Source organism: Embiotoca jacksoni, unplaced genomic scaffold (assembly GCF_022577435.1).
Source record: "Embiotoca jacksoni isolate LCO1_2020_lvr unplaced genomic scaffold, fEmbJac1.0.p SCAF_24, whole genome shotgun sequence".
Lineage (NCBI taxonomy): Eukaryota > Metazoa > Chordata > Actinopteri > Embiotocidae > Embiotoca > Embiotoca jacksoni.
The window spans coordinates 612,035-627,887 of record NW_027185375.1 but is presented as its reverse complement, the minus strand read 5'-3'; the positions used below and the strand labels follow the sequence as shown (position 1 = coordinate 627,887).

The window sequence follows — 15,853 nt, the reverse complement described above, 5'->3', positions numbered from 1 at the left end:
TGTAGCATAGACGTACAATTTTCTTCAGACCTGCATTGCTTGTCTTTGTGTTGTCTGTCTTGTTATTAATCTCAGCGGGCGCTCCGTCAGGTTCGTCGGTCTGCTCTGTTTGCTTTGACTTGTTCCCCTCGGTGACTGGAAGCTTTGTCGGGGCCGAGCAGGTGGTGGGGCTCGGTTGAGGAGCTTTACCCTGCTGTTTGGAGCCCTTCTGGTTTCCACGGCCGCCAGACCTCGCCCTCCCTTTGGCCCCCTTTCCCTTCCTTTTCCTCCTAAACACAAAGCACAGGAAGGTCTTAACGAGGTGCAGCAGAAAGTCCATATTTGCGTTTTTTGGACATGTGGTCTTTTGTGTCATCCGTTTCGGGGCCTATATGTGTGTGCGCTGGAACTACTTGCACCATGTGTGCAAAGTATATATGTTTCTGTACTTTCATATGTGAGTGTGAAAAAGTGTGCAGTGTATCATGTTGTGTATTTCTGTACCGTGGCGCTCTGAATCCCGCTGTTTTAACTTCCTTTCCTCTGGGACACACTCTGTCCTCCATCTTTCCTTCCTCCCTTTCGTCCGTGGCCTTTGGGTTGGACAAACTCCTCGTTTTCGACCCGCTGTCGGGAATCTCTCCACTTTCCGAAACTCCAGTGAACGGTCTCTCCGGTGCGTCGGACGTTGGGGTGGTAGCATCACTGTCCGTCAGTGGTTTATCAGTATCCTCAAAAACAGAGTCCGAATGAGATCCGTGATCTGATTGGCCCTCTACGACGTGCCCGGCTTTGTGGTTTGTGGTCAAGTCTTGGATTTCATTGGTGACCAAACTGTCGCTGCCCTTAGAGTCTATACTTTTGTGGTCGTCTCTGCCCGGCAGCGTCAGGCCGTTGCTGTCTCTCTCTCTGCCCACGCCGGGCCTCCTCTCTTTGAACGGGCCGTCGAAATACAGGCGGTGGCTTTCTGGGCCCTCAGAGTCTCTGCCTATTTTATCTCCTTCATCTGAGTCATGGACAGAAGAGGAGTAACACGGTCTCCCTCTTCCAGGTTCCGCAACTACCGGCGGAGGCTGTGGTGGTAACCGGTCACCCTTTGAGGTCACCAGGTCTCCTTTGGCACCAAGAATTGCCCGAAAGCTTCCTGACCTTTCCATTCTCCCGTATCCCCAAGCTTTCCCCTTGCGAAGCTTGATGGCCTTGCCTCTCCTGGGCAGGGGCAAAGTTTTGGTTTTACAGATCCCATGCATCTCTAGGTACCTCTGTCTGGTGTCAACCCCTCCATCGGGACCCCCTCTGGGTTCCAAAAGCTCCACATAATCTCCGTCCAGCTGTGGGTGCCTCGCTGTCCGCCCAAGGCCGTCTTCGCTGCGCCTTCGTCGTGGGAGCGCGGGGTCCGAGGCCAAGCCGTCTGGTCCCAAATCGTCGTCTTCTTCCTCATCCCAGGACCAGGAGTCCAATTCCCCAGAGGAAGAGCCACCCCAACCCCCGAGGCTGCCGCCCCCCTCGCTAGACAGGCGGTTGGACACGAGGCCTTCGTGGTTGGACATCAGGCCGAGCTCTTCAGAAGGGTCGTGGATGAATTTGGGGTAGACGACCTCCTTCCATGGAAGTCTAACCACACCGTCACATGTACTGACCAGACACGTGTCAAGTCCTCCTCCAACTGTGTAAAGAGGGGAGAGGATTAAAGTTTATGTCGAGTTGATACATGTATGTATGTATCGAGCAAATAGGTTTCTCCTTCGTAACAAAACAAAACAAAACACCAACATCAGCCATGAGACAACAAGTTCTGCTGCGTTTCCTTAGCTCTGTTGCAAAGTTCTTCTCACCTCCCATCTCCCGCATATCTCTCCCTTCTGTTGGTGTCCTTCCACCTGCAATCCCCTGGTCATAAAGTGGCCTCCTCTAGTCACACATCTGTTTCACCTACCAATCTTCAGTAATTACTTACTGCAAAACTAAAAAAGTTTGCACCTAAGAGCGTGATTAAGAATCGTACTCTTTAACCCTACGTTTTAACCCCCTGAGCTTTTCTCAGGGTCTAAGATAATGCTTGATAAATGTTTGATTTGAAATAACTCTTTTTTTTTTTGCTTTTAAATGACCAAAATTGTCAACAGCAGCAGCGGATATCCTTTCCTTACCTTCCCTCTTGTGACCGCGCTCTTTGTTGACACTGTGCAGCCACTCGGTGGTGAACACGAGGGGATGCTGCGACTCGGGCACCAAGATCTCCTGAACGGTGCGTCCCCCGGGGGCCAAGCATTTCAGGGCCAGCCTGGGGCACCGCGTGGAGAAGGGCACCACCTGCAGGTAGAAGTCGTTACAGCGCAGAAGCCTCCAGTCCAAGGTGGAGAGTTGGACGACCACTTTCTCGCCCAGGCAGAGAGGCCAGCCGGAGTGTAGGAACAAGCAACCCAGGTACTGAGACTGAGACAAGAACCAAAGGAAGGGCAGAGTGTGTTAAATGATAGACAAATAAACCTTCATCCGCATAATGTTAAGTTGTGTCATCTGTCTGTAACTCGACGGTTGCATAGTGCACCTGCTGCCCTTTCAAATTCCAACCTTTCGGGTCACCAAAAACAATTCCACCCCGAGCAGACTTGTCCACAAACCACAGAGCTAGTTAGAGCCCGCTTGCATGGACGCGTTTGGCTCGGTTATTCAGACGAGTAGAATTTCTAGAACTGATACCACACGCGTCAACACTTTTCACCAGCCTCAACTGGCCGAAAGCCAGGGCCACATAGAAATGTCAGACATGTGACTCACGCTGTGTTTTCTAAAGTGTAAAAATCGCTTAGCTGGCACGACTCGATGAGAAGACTTTGGATAGCTGCAGAGAGTCGGGGTGAGTCAGACAGAAACTTGTAGATGACCAGCTCTTCACAACAGCCAGCCACTGTTTCGTAAGTGGAAAACACATCAAGTCAAGACCAGTGGAAATTCATCTGAATCGAGCATGAGGCACTAAATATAGATAAATCCCACAAAGAACTCTAGAAGAATTTACCCAAGACTTTTCTGAATTTAGGTGGAGGAATGTAGGCCTCCTGATGTATCCCGTGCACCATTAATCCGCTGATCTATTGAGGTAATGCCCCTTAATCCAGGCACTATTCCCACCTTAATCAATGCCGTGTCAGATCTATATCCCGTCTCTCGAAGTCTGAAATGTAAAACTCATCCAGTCCATTCCCAGTCACGTCTAATCGACTGACACGGGGCTGCTCCCTCTCCTCTCCATGCCCTCCAGACTCACGAGACGTGATCAAATTAAATTCCTTACTCAGCCTCTCCTCCATCTTCCCTTTTTCTACCCCTCTGTCCTTCATTCAATTTCTTCCCCTTAAGCCTTTTTTGCATCTCTTTTTTTTCTTTTTCTTTCCTGCCTGTTCTCTCGCTGTGGAAGCAAATGTCTGATATCTGTCAGGGTGGATTTTTAGCATGACAAAAAAAAAAGCGTGTGGGACTTTTCCTCTCTTTAAAAAGTTTGTCTGGTTTGAGTCAGTCCGCATTCTGTAACTCTCTGTGTCCTCTGGCCTTCCTCCCTCCGCCTACTTCTCCCTCAATGTGCCCCAGTGTTCGCGCCTTCTTCCCCGACTCCCGTCTCTCAAAAAATTCCTCAATCGGTCCACTATAGACCTCCAGTCCTCCAGCATCTTCTCTTTTTTTGCGGACGCACGCGCACAGGCGCTGTGAATGAAAGCCATGTTCATTCTCTCCTTCGACTCCCACCGCTTCGCCGCCACTCACTCCTTCTCTCAGAGCAGTAACACACTCACATGTGGAAGGAATTATTGTCATGACTCACAGTCTAACTCCACTCAGCGACAATGAAAACAGTTCGCTCACATACCCAGAGCGCGCGTGTGTGTGTGTGTGTGTGTGTGTGTGTGAGTGTGTGTGTGCGCGCCAGTCTCAAACTGGAGAGGGAAATATGAGAAAGGTTTTACTGTAGCTTCCACGCTTGTGCGTTGTGTCTCAGAAAGTAAAATTACAAGGAATTCTGTTCAGGATAAACATCGGAGATCCGAGTTAACTACGTGTTGTGTCTCAGTTGTTTGTCTTAGTTTGTGTGTGGACGACACAAAGTGGAAGTTGAACGTTTGCATTGTTTGTATCCTGCACTGTACTATTTCCATGCATTTGTGTGAGTGGGAGTCTAAAAATTACAAGCAGGACCTTTGATTTGTGCTTTATTCCGCTGCATTTCATTCACCTCTGTCTACTCGATGTTGCTTCCAAGGCAGGAAACCACCTCTTTTGTTTGAGGGGTCTCAAGTTTCACCACACACTTTCACTAATTTTAGTGGCCGGCTGGAGTTTTAGAGCGGACTCGACCCTCTACAGTGTTGTCGGTAACTGCTCTCGGGTCATGTACGTGTCAAATTACGCACGCTTTAAACTTTCCCTCCCGGTGCTGAGATCCTAGACGAGATACCTGGATGGTAGAGACAAGAACTTTACATTGACTCTGACTTGACAGCTGTGTGAACAACTTCACATTATGCTGGAAAACAAAAAAAAAATGAAAGTCAAGTTCGAATTTAGTAAAATCCCACAATAATAAAAGATAAATAAGAGAGCCTCATGCAAATCCTCCAATTCTTTGAAAAAGATTTAGTCAGAAACATCAAAGACCAGTGACTAATCTCTCATTTGAACCTGGCATCACGCCGAAACATGTAATACACCTATCAGTCCACTAGAGGGTGCAGTCTCAGTGTCACCTTTTGCCATGAAGAGTGCAGTGCCTTAGATTGAGCCACCAAAAACCACACGAGAGGGTTTAGGCACAAAAACTAGTTGGTTCGGAAAAGATCATTTCCACACCGTGACAAGTGGCTTGTTTTGGACTTTTGACAAGACTTTGGCCAAAAGGACTTGAAAAGAAGTCCTGTAATGAGAAAACCTCACTTGTACTTTTGGGCTTGAGGCTTAACTCAAGGTTTGCCTTGACAAGACTTGAGACTTGACATAAACTTGCACCAAAAAACACAAGTGTTTTGAGGAATAAGGGTCTCACATGGACTTGTGTCAAGACACATGACTGAAAACTTGGACTTGTTTCAAATGACGCGAACCTTTCCTTTGGAATTAGACTGGGCTGACTTCAACTTTCCTTAAATAAAGCCTCCGACTTGAGACTTGACTCAACTGACTTGGACTTTCCGTAAGACTTTAGCTTTGAGCTAAGACTCGTCTTGACTGACCTAAAACTTGACTTGGACTAGTTGCTCCAAAGCACACACGTACATAAAGAGGACCACTTTCCCCAAAGGAATGAAGAAGCAAACAGCTGACAGTTTCTCAGTGTGCTGCTCGTGTGTGACAGCTGATTCTGCTTCTAATTACGCAGCCATGTGTGTGTTGTCATTGCTGTTTGAAACTCACGCAGGCGTGCTGCTGAAGTTTGTGCAGGAGGTGCTTGGCAGGTACAAAGTAGTCCAGGAGGTAGCGAAGACTGTCGTGTTGGTAGGTCGACTCCAGGACTGAAAAGACCTGGACACATAATGCAAGATCGAGCAAAAACACTTGAGTGAATGCATCAGTATACGGTGTGTTAGATTATTAGTTAATGAAGCGTTTCATCTTCAGAGTATAAGCTTCTCAGCTAGATCTTTGTGCATTTTTCAGTGTAACCGAAGGATTTTGAGACGGGTTCCTTGGCCCATGAGCGGAAGAATTTCCTCAACCCAGACAGCATGTAATCAGAAGTTTAAACAAGAAAATCACCAAGGCTGCTTAATTTCACCCCTATTGTTTCATCAAACAAGTTTTTTGTTTTTTTTCATAGCAACAAAGGAAACTGATTGGATTCCCATAAACGCAAACACAGAATGGCTGAAAAGCCTGTGAGTCAACTGGCTTTTCGGGAAACCGAGCTCTAAAAACAAATGAGAATTTGCCACTCTGTAATGCTCGGTTGGAGATATTAGGGCCTACAAAAAGCTCCCACAATGCACCTGTAAAATCAGTTCTGCCCAGATAACTGTTCTTTCCACATGTTATGACTTTAAAGGAGAACTGGCGGGTAGTTTTAAGTGAAGCTCCTGGTTGGAGGGTAAGCGTTTGCCTAGAATTGACCAGATGGCTTGGGTTTGTTTGTGTTGGCTTCTAGCAGCAGTTTGTATCTTGGGGAGGCCACGTAATCTGTGCCTGACATTCCCTTGTGTGTGTGCTCGTGAGGTGTACCTGGGAGAGGAGGGGCGGCGCCGTGCTCTCGAAGGGAGGATAAAGTGACGAGAGCGCCCCCTGCACGCAGTCCTCCATCGCCTCCGAACCCTGAGAGACACACGCAGACGGTAAGAAAAGGGTTAATCCATAACCGGACACTGAGTCAACTATAATGTCTGTGTTTGTGTTTAACAGCCGGCTTGTCTCGCTTTTCGCTGACACACACACTCACACACACATATATACACACAACGAATATATACACATACTCTACTTTCAACTTCCTGTTGTATGGTCTGGGGAGTGTCAAACATTTCCTCCCGAGGCTCAGTAAATGTAAGAACCCCCAGAAAAAAAAAGTCCAGAACCCACTGCAGCGTGTTAACTCCTTAACACACACGCACAAGCGCACGCACGCATGCACGCGCACACACACACGCACGCACGCACGCATGCTCACTCCGCTGCATGCACATTCTCACACACATCAGAGCACTGGGCAGGCCAGCGAGGTGGAGGGTGACAGGGTAGAGCACGCAACACACATATGGTGTTTATTTTTCTGCATGGCCTGTTGGCATGGCAACCTGCAAATTTGTATTTTTCTCCCTCTTTTTTCCAGCCTCTCTCTTTTTCTCTCTCTCTTTCTTTCTTTCTTTCTTTCTTTCTTTCTTTCTTTCTTTCTTTCTTTCTTTCTGTCTCTCTCTCTCTCTCTCTCTCTCTCTTTCTTTCTTTCTTCAAAATCTCCTCACAGACCTTCCATCTGCTTCTCTCCCTCTTTTCCCTCAGTTTCATCCCCATCCCTGCTCGCTTCTTTTTTTTTTTTTTAAATTGTTTCACCTCCATCCAACTCTGTGAATGTCATCTGACAACGATTACATCGGGGTGCACTTCAACAGTCAGCATACTGTGCTGAACGACTACAACAACCGAGGGGGATAGACAGAGCGCAATCAGTAAAAGTACAAAAAAAAGAAAGAAGGGGAGAACAGAGTGAACGGAAAAAGAGACGAACGGCGAGCAGGAGACGGCCAGGACGAAATGAGCTGGTGGTGGTGCGGGGGCTCGTATGGAAGAGGACCTGAGTTCAACAGTACTTGAGAATAATTTTTTGGGTCTGTTTTTGTGTACAGAAGGGACTTGTGGTTCACCGCAGAGGAAGACAGAATGAGTGTTACAAACAGGAAAGTATTTGAGATGAACTGCAGTTTTTCTGGGACAAAATACTTGCGCAACTTTTAACTGACATGCCCTGACAAAATAAATCCGGGCTTTCAAAGTGAGGTTGAAACAAATTCATCGGGCCTTTTTAGCAATTGTTTATGACCCAACTTTGAAAGAATAAAAACAAGGAAAAATTTCATTTTAGGCACTGAAGACAACAAACGTTCAAAAGCAAAACTTGCAAGACAAGTCTGCTGAGGTTGCTTTGGGTCACTCGTAGGAGATGTTTTGGTTCCGTTTCCCACTCTCTTGGCTGAAAAACAACATTTTCAATAGTTAACTACCACCCTTATGGCATCAACAGTGAACTGGTACCGGGCTCACGTTCATTTTTCCGTGGTAACAAGAGAGTTTTGATGGGAGCTTCACTTGGAAATGTGGAGAACAAAAAAAAAAAAAAAAACGATGACAAGACTAACATGGTGTAAACGTTGCTGAACGCAGCTCACAGTTTTCCAGAGGCCGAACGCACAAAAGTCACGTTTTCCGGCTTTAGGTGAACAAAACCACTAAATCTACCACCGAGAGACTTTTATTTTCGGGAAACCACACGTAAAATGTCCACCGTGGAAGACACGAGTGAGACATAATGTCGTTTCCCAATAAGGGAAAAACAAGACAGGAAAATCTAAATTCGCTAGAATTTGAAAGAGCAAAAATTCTCCAATGTACTTTCATTATCGCAGCCATTAAATTCACTGTGTAATTTGCGTCTGCAGGAGGAGCTGTGCACCACGGCTCCGGACTTCAGTCTGTCAGGGAGCATGTTGTAATAGGTGTAGTGGCGGTAAAAGAGGTTCAGACAGCCTTCTGGCTCACTGACAGAACATATTGAGTCTAGTAAAAGCACAGCAGGGGGTTTGTGGGGGGGGGGGGGGGCATTGCAAGGCGAGCCAGTGGGAACTTCCTCTTAGACTAAAGCCCTTTTAAATCATCCCACAAGACCTGAGTTAATTCAACACAACACTAAATTACAGCAAAACCTAGAACACAACGGCGAACGCTCTCTGTGATGTTCTTTTAATTCCTTTTTGGCCCGATTTTCTCAAACACACAACTGTTTACGTATCGTCAGAGTGACTGTGAATGCCAATTTAACCGCTTCGGTCTGTCTTCGCTAAAGCTTCTGTACTTGCTACGCCTCTCCGACAGACTCAAATGGGAACAGCTCTGCAATTTGAGTCCATCTGGCTCAGTAGAGCCCCTGAGGATCAAATATGTAACCAGTGCCAGCTGAACCAGTCCACACCACCGCGTACTGATAGAGACTGTCTACTTAAGTGTTGGTGCAGACTTGGAGAACTTATGAAAAGCACATTGTTTAACTGCTTCTTCCCTCTTTCACCAACGCTTCTCTTTCCTGCTGGAAAACCGGCCGACTGGCTGAACTCACTGTGGCTTACTTTGTGACGAGCTGGCGAGCACGCCTCAATATTTAGTTTGGAAGTGGAGCGAGCGATTGTGTGCCACCGGCAACTATATGAATCTCTTTGTGTTCACATGCCCGTGCACACAACTTTCAGGATACACAACTGTTAACATCCAAAGAATGGAATTTCTGTCTGGAAGCCTGATCGTTCAGACGCATTGGGAGTGATGTCGAACAGAAGCAGGGGAGAGGGGAAGGGAGGGGGAGTGATGTTGCTTTTCCACCAAACTGAAACAACACTTGTAGAAATGTTAATATCGCTTATTTTTCCAGTCAAATCAGGGTTAACGATTTTAGCAACGCGACTGTGACTTGTGTTATCTGGGTAAAGAGTCAAGTTTGGTGTCAGGTTTAACTCGTAGCCCGCAGTGCCGAAGCATTTGATGCAATTAATCGCTCTTCTTTTCATTCGCCGACCCCGACGAGCACAAAACAAAACAAAGCAGCCCTGGAGAAATCTGTAAATTAGATTTCTTGTCAGACGCCAAGACGGAAGGAGACTCTCAAGTAAAAACCTGGCGCCTCCGCTTTAAGAGACTACAGGTGTAATTGAGTTACTCTTCAATCACTCGGGCCGAACCTGCGTGTGCTGTGTGCGATACGGCGTAATGCAATGAAGCTGAAATAGTCGCCTGTTTTTTATGCAAAGCTAAATTTCCATCCTACTGGCACAATGATCCAGTTTCCTTTGGAGACCGAGTTGTAAACACGTTAGCACCAAATGAAACCAAAGTAGAGAAATGATGAAGAACAGATCTCTGTTAGGAGCTTAGCGGTGGATCTGACTCTATCTGATTGGAAACCCGAGGACGCTACGCCCCGCCCAACAATAGCGGAAACCCGACTGCACCACAGGCCTGTCAATCAAACAGACACGCCCCCAAAAACAGCTTTTTGAGGCCTACTTTTTCAATAAAGACGAGATTATTTTCATTTTGACCGCCAGGAAACTAATAAGAAGGAGAGACTTCAGCGAACGACACCATAAGAACTTGTGGGAAAAATGTAGACTTTGTATTTCATGAGAGAAGTTGAACGGGAGTCCATGAAGCTGCAGGCTTTTTGGCACCGACCCCTGGTGGCCCTCGGTGGTATTGCACTTTAAGACACTTCCACATTGGCCTCATTTTTCAGCTACGTCCACGTTTATATAGTCGATAATGATAGGTAGAAAAACATGTGCTATAAACTGTATATAAAAGTATAAAATAATGCTGCATTATAACTGAGGTAAAAGACTACTAACAAAAAAATTGGATGTTAAATAGTATACGTATTACAAACTGAACCTTTATGCAGAGTTGAAAAAAAACCATTAAATGTGATTGAAAGCCCAGCAAAAAAAATAAAAAGGTAGTAAGTGTAGATTGAGCGTGTTTTGTGTTGTTTTTGCCAGTTTGATCAGGCTTTCACTCGCTGACTCTTCATTCGATTGAAACATGGGCAGCAACTGCAAACACAAAACTACCGGTCACAAAACGACGGGAGACACTTCACTCATTTTGTCCTGTTATTTACAGCCTGGGGAGGTTAAGTCACCGGAAATGCGTGCGTGTGCGTGTGTGTCGACGAGGACAGTCAGTACAATGTGCATGAGTGTGCATCCTCATGTTTGTGTGACGAACGTGGACACACAGTACGGAATCGGGGTATGTCACTCTTGCGTCAGATTTCCTGTCTTTCTCTGGTGTGCGAGACTGAAATGGAAAAGTCAAGCGGTGTCGTCCAAACCGATGCTCGTCAAAGAGAGAACAATGGAGAGATACAGGAGGTGGAGAAAAGAGAGAGAGAAAAGTAATGAGAAAGGAAATAATGAAGAGAATGGACTACAATTCAACCTAAGAAGTGGTGTTTAATCTACAACTTGTTGAAATATGAAGACTGAAAGAGAGACATTCCCAGAGCGCGAGGGTTCAGACAGAAAGAGGAAAAGAGAAAAAAGAAAGAAAGAGGAGGAGGCTGACCAGCGGGAGAGATCGATGGGAAACAAGAGCAACAGCAACCATGATAGAAACCAGATGTACGTGAAGCACAGAGAGGGAGAGAGAGAGAGGGAGGGAGAGGAAGAGAGATAGAGCGGAGAGGGGTGATAGAAGTGGACATGATGAGGAGAGAAATGAGAAAGATGCTGACAGAGAAAGAGAGAACAGAAAAGAAAAAGGGGGGAGGAAGAAAGACGAAGGGAAATGAGGAAGAGCGGGGAGAGGCCTGACAGTGATTTCCTCTCCTAAATCAGCCTGTATAATCTAACCTGACCTGCAGTAGGTCAAACAGCTTGCCGGGATTTTCTTACTGATTTTTTTTTTTTTTTTTTGACTACTTCAGAGCTGCAATCTGTTGCTGGACTGAGTCGAGGCAGTCTCGCTTTATATAATACGTAAAAATGAAATGCTACACTTTTTTTTTGACCAGCTAACTTTGAGTATCTGCTGTTTGGTGCCGGGCAGATCAGCTTTCCCACTAAAATAAAAGTCAAATTAAACCCAAACAGAGAGCTAAACTCGCTCAAATGCTTTATTCGGGGCAACTGCAGAGTTTGCGATCTTTCTTTTTGGGTCTGTTAGTCATATAAAAATCAATTAAATCAGCTGCAACTTCAGATTATGTTTCTAGCTATGTCCAGTGGGCATGTCAGGGCATGTGTACTGAAATAAAAGACAGACTGAACAAAAACAGCAAAGTTTTCTTGAGACTCAAAACCAAAACATTGACCTAAAAGTAGATAAAAAAATAAATACAAAAATAAAAAAAGCTCCATATGGGAAAACTTCAGCGTATCTGCTCATTCTTTGTGGGTCATCGAAGTCATCTAAAAATCCATTATGGCAGCTTTAACCTAAGTATTATGTTTTCAAAAACAGCAAAGTTTTCTTGAGACTCAAAACCAAAACATTGACCTAAAAGTAGATAAAAAATAAATACAAAAATAAAAAAAAAGCTCCATATGGGAAAACTTCAGCGTATCTGCTCATGCTTTGTGGGTCATCGAAGTCATCTAAAAATCCATTATGGCAGCTTTAACCTAAGTATTATGTTTCTCGCTACATCCAGTAGACCCGACAAGCGTTTGCACTGAAGAAGAAGAAGAAGAAGAGAGACTAAACCAAAACAGTGAGCTGAAAGTCACTTAAAAAGCTCCATTAAGTGGTCGTGCAGAGTTCAAGATCACCCTTGGTGGCTCTATAAATCCTATAAAAATCCATTAAAGCAGTGTTACACTTCATTATTATTTTTCTTGCTATGTCCAGGGGGCCTGTGAGAGAATTTACGATGAAATAAAAGTTGAGACTAAACCAAAACAGTGTGCGGAAAGTCACTAAAATGCTCCACGCAGGGGAGCTGCAGAGATTCTGATCAACCTTAAAGTCCATTAACGTAGCTTTGACTTCTGGATTATGTTTGTAGCTACGTCCTGTGGATGGTGGGGTAGCGTGTCAAAGACTCTGGACGGTCACGGGAAGCTCCTGTGGTTGACAACGTCGCTCTGATCCTGTCTACTGTTTTTCTCCACCTGTCTGTCACATTAATACAAACAGACAGCTGTTTGCAACAACTTTCATCATCCTTTTTTTAAATTTTTTTTTATTGGACCGGTCTGGTCCTCGGCCGGACTCGCGGACTGGTACATCCCTTTGGTTTCAAAACCCGAGCCTGCCAGGCAGAGGGAATGGAAATACCCTCCGCCACATATTATTGGCAAAGGTTGTGACTGTGTGAGTCTGTGCATGTGTGCATGGCTGTTTGCTGATGCATTTTAACACCTATGTGCATGTGTCAGCAGCCATATTTGTCTCCGAGTGAGGACGTATGTGCACAATCATTCCTCTTGTGCTGAGTTTTTTTTCCTCTTAAGACACGCGTTGGCTTGTTGAGGTGTTTAAGTAACTCTTATGAGGCTGATTTTATGGACATCGTTTTGTGTGCTTTTCTTACTGTTCTCCAGTCTAAACTTTCCCACCAGGACACTGAGGTTGATGAAACTGTGCAGCACATGTTCTTCCCCTCCCTGAAGTCCATGCCATCCCTTGTTCCACTCTCTCTCCCTTTTACTTTTTTTTTTCTCTCTCTCTCCTCTTTTCTCCCAGGTCCAATGTGGAAAAAGCGGCATCACCGAAACCACCGCCGCTGCCGTCCAAGTCTCCTAAAATAAAAAGTAACCCTACCCCCTTCTTTTTATTCTCCTCTCTGCCTCTCCAGCTCTCCCCTTTCTCTCTGCTTCTTCTGTTTTTTTTTTCTTCTCCTCTTCCTCCCCCCCTGCCAAACTGCTCCACCCTCTCTGCATATATAACACACAGAAGCATCTGAATCTCGCTTTAATTTTCTCTTTTTTTTTTCTTCTCTTAATCCAATCTGTGTTCACACATATGTGCATGTCTGCCATCTCCCGGCCTCTCTCCTCGCCTCTGTGTGTCACTGATCACACCATAAAGTGGGTGGGGATGGTAAACAAAATCCCCAAGGGATGCAACACTGGAACGTCCCTTATTCCCTCTGCAAGTCAACCACAAAACAAAATCACACAAGTCACGCAACTTAAATCATGTCATCACGGATTTGACATATTTGCAGGCTATAAGCTGAGAGTCATGACTGCTGACTGAACTTCTTTCAAACTTTAACGCATGCCTTTAGTGAGATGTGAAGGATTAAATATATATATATATAAGTGATACTGTATTGAGTTCTGGTAAAAACGTTACTTTAACAGGTCCAAAACATTCGATATCCGCTTTCTATTGGGCTGAAAAGGCAAATTACAAACACGTACATGCCTGAGGGAGTTTTGAAAATGTTCTGTAAGACATGGTTAGGCCTGACTGGTAACTGTGTCCCTTCACTGTGACATTTTTCCAGACAAACACAGCATGAAAAAAAAAACAAAAAAAAAAACGGGGACTTACCATGACTTCAGTCGGGAATTCCTACATAGTCCTCGGCTCCTTTCCTGGATTCGCCTCCTCTTCGCATTCTCCACAAAAAAAGAAAAAACTCCCCCCCCCCTCTCTCACTTCAAATCAAAAACAAGCCTCCATTACCTTCCTGTGTGTGATTTTAAGTCCTTTTTGTAAGATTTCAGCGCGTAAGAAAAACACGCAGAGAAAGTCCTCTTCTCTTCTCTTCTCTTCCCCTCCTCACTCTCTACCGTCCGTATTTCCCAGCCTGGGAATGTCCAAGCTACGGGGGTTTTTTTTGTTAATGTTTTTTTTTTTTTTTTTCTTTTTTTTTTTCTTTCCTCCCCTCTTCTCTCCGTCCGCCGGGCAGTCCCACGCGCTCCCACCTCCCCTCTCCTCTTCCTCCCGCCTTCCTCTTCCTCCCTCCTCTCACCTAACAAGAGCACTACAGTCTCCTCTCCTCCCCTCAAACTTTCCATTTTTAACCCCCCAGAGTAACTTTAATGAATAGACAATGAAAAACCGTTAACCCCACCCAGCCCTGTAAACTGCTAAGAAACCTTTCCGTGTTTTTTTTTTTATTGTTTGGCTTGAATTAAACCGTCTAAAGTTTATTTGTAATTAAACTTAATTTTATCAAAAGAATTGTTGCACGTCATTCACACGATGTGCTAAAATAGACGCCTTCCTGAGCATGTTCCAAGCATATACTCCACTAAACCAGCTTTACGTGTTTTGAAAGGGTCCTGGATCACATCAATTCATTATGTAACAGATCTGCTGTTACTGGCTCAACCAACCAACCAACCAACCAACCAACCAACTCAATATTTGTTGTTTGTTGTCTCTCTATGCTGCTCTTTTCCTCTCCCTGCTCTCCCCTGAGAAAGATGGCCATCTACACCCGAGCCTGGTTTGTGTTGGAGGTTTCTTCCTGTCAAAAGGGAGTTTTTCCCCTTTCGCTGTTGTAAATTATTGAATTGTCGGGGTCCATCATTTTGTAAAAGTTCTGTTGGAGGGACTCTGGTAAGTTCCCTGACGTGACTTATGTTGTGATTTTTGTGCTGAATAAATACAAATGAATTGTATTCAAGGGGAGTTAAAGGGCTGCTCCAGAAATTACTCACAATGTTCACAATCATCACAAGATGAGATGTCCTGATTTATTGTCCCATCTATGGGTCAACCTCCAAAATGCTGCATACTATATTTACCATACTTTCCCTACTGAAAGCCGCTCTCCTTAACAAAATACATAAAGTGAACCACTAGTATTCAGATCCCTATAAAAGCAGCAAGGTTACTTGTGCCCTCTTTAATCTGATTGAAGACAGGAAATACTGTGCATTATTTATGGGGATTATAGGAGTGCATTTTAAATCACGCAGCATCTATTAAAAGATCAACTGAGGGCTGTTTCGATTCAGAGTTTGATATTATATGAACGCTTCAGGAACAGCTTAGTCATGGAGCCCTTTAATACAATGTCATTACTCACTTGTAATTGTAATCTCTATCCTCACGGGAGCTCGCCAACTTTGCTTGGTAGCTATCATTTTGTAAACATAATATTTTACATCACCCCAGGAAGAACGCGATATAAAGTGTTTAACATGTAAAACGTGTGTTAGATTATACTGTGGATGACTACTTTTTCCAAATGAACCCATGTTTTAAATTTGAGTTGCCTACTGTTGAGATGACTCCGTTTTTGTGTGTGTGTGTGTGTCTTTTATTGGTTTATTTCCCCAAGATGGTGCCACACTGGATGTTTATACCACTGCTAAATTTAACCTCTGGTCTGTGTTGACAGAGATGTGAATGAATGGAGGCAGTTTTGCGCGTCCCACTAAAATAGCGCAACAGCGCCCCTCTGTGTTTTAGATATATGAGCACCACTTCGTCAAGTTGAGTTCACTATATAAATCCTTATGAGAAGAATAAATAAATGAATTCAGGAAACACTCACCTCTTGCTTGAATCTGTTTTTGGTTTTGTAAAATATACATTTCATCAACAGTTTATGACTTTGTGCCGCAACTGTTTGACAACAATTTTTTTCACCAACTCTTTAGAGTTGATTAAAAACACACAGAAAAGTCAACCTAAAAAAAAAGTTTGGGTGATAGGTGCCAGCCAT

The 15,853-nt window shown here is 44.7% G+C and overlaps 1 protein-coding gene across 1 annotated transcript in view; it reads right to left on the bottom strand.

Annotated features, from left to right (window-relative positions):
• The window catches only part of arhgef40 (Rho guanine nucleotide exchange factor (GEF) 40), a 39,466-nt gene extending 25,363 nt beyond the window's left edge, over window positions 1–14,103 (bottom strand). The window contains 6 exon segments of the mRNA XM_069158864.1: window positions 31–269; window positions 484–1,645; window positions 2,130–2,415; window positions 5,386–5,493; window positions 6,187–6,276; window positions 13,723–14,103. Coding sequence (XP_069014965.1) covers window positions 31–269; window positions 484–1,645; window positions 2,130–2,415; window positions 5,386–5,493; window positions 6,187–6,276; window positions 13,723–13,725 — 1,888 coding nt within the window. The 5' untranslated portion in view covers window positions 13,726–14,103.
• Between the last annotated feature and the right edge of the window lie 1,750 nt (window positions 14,104–15,853).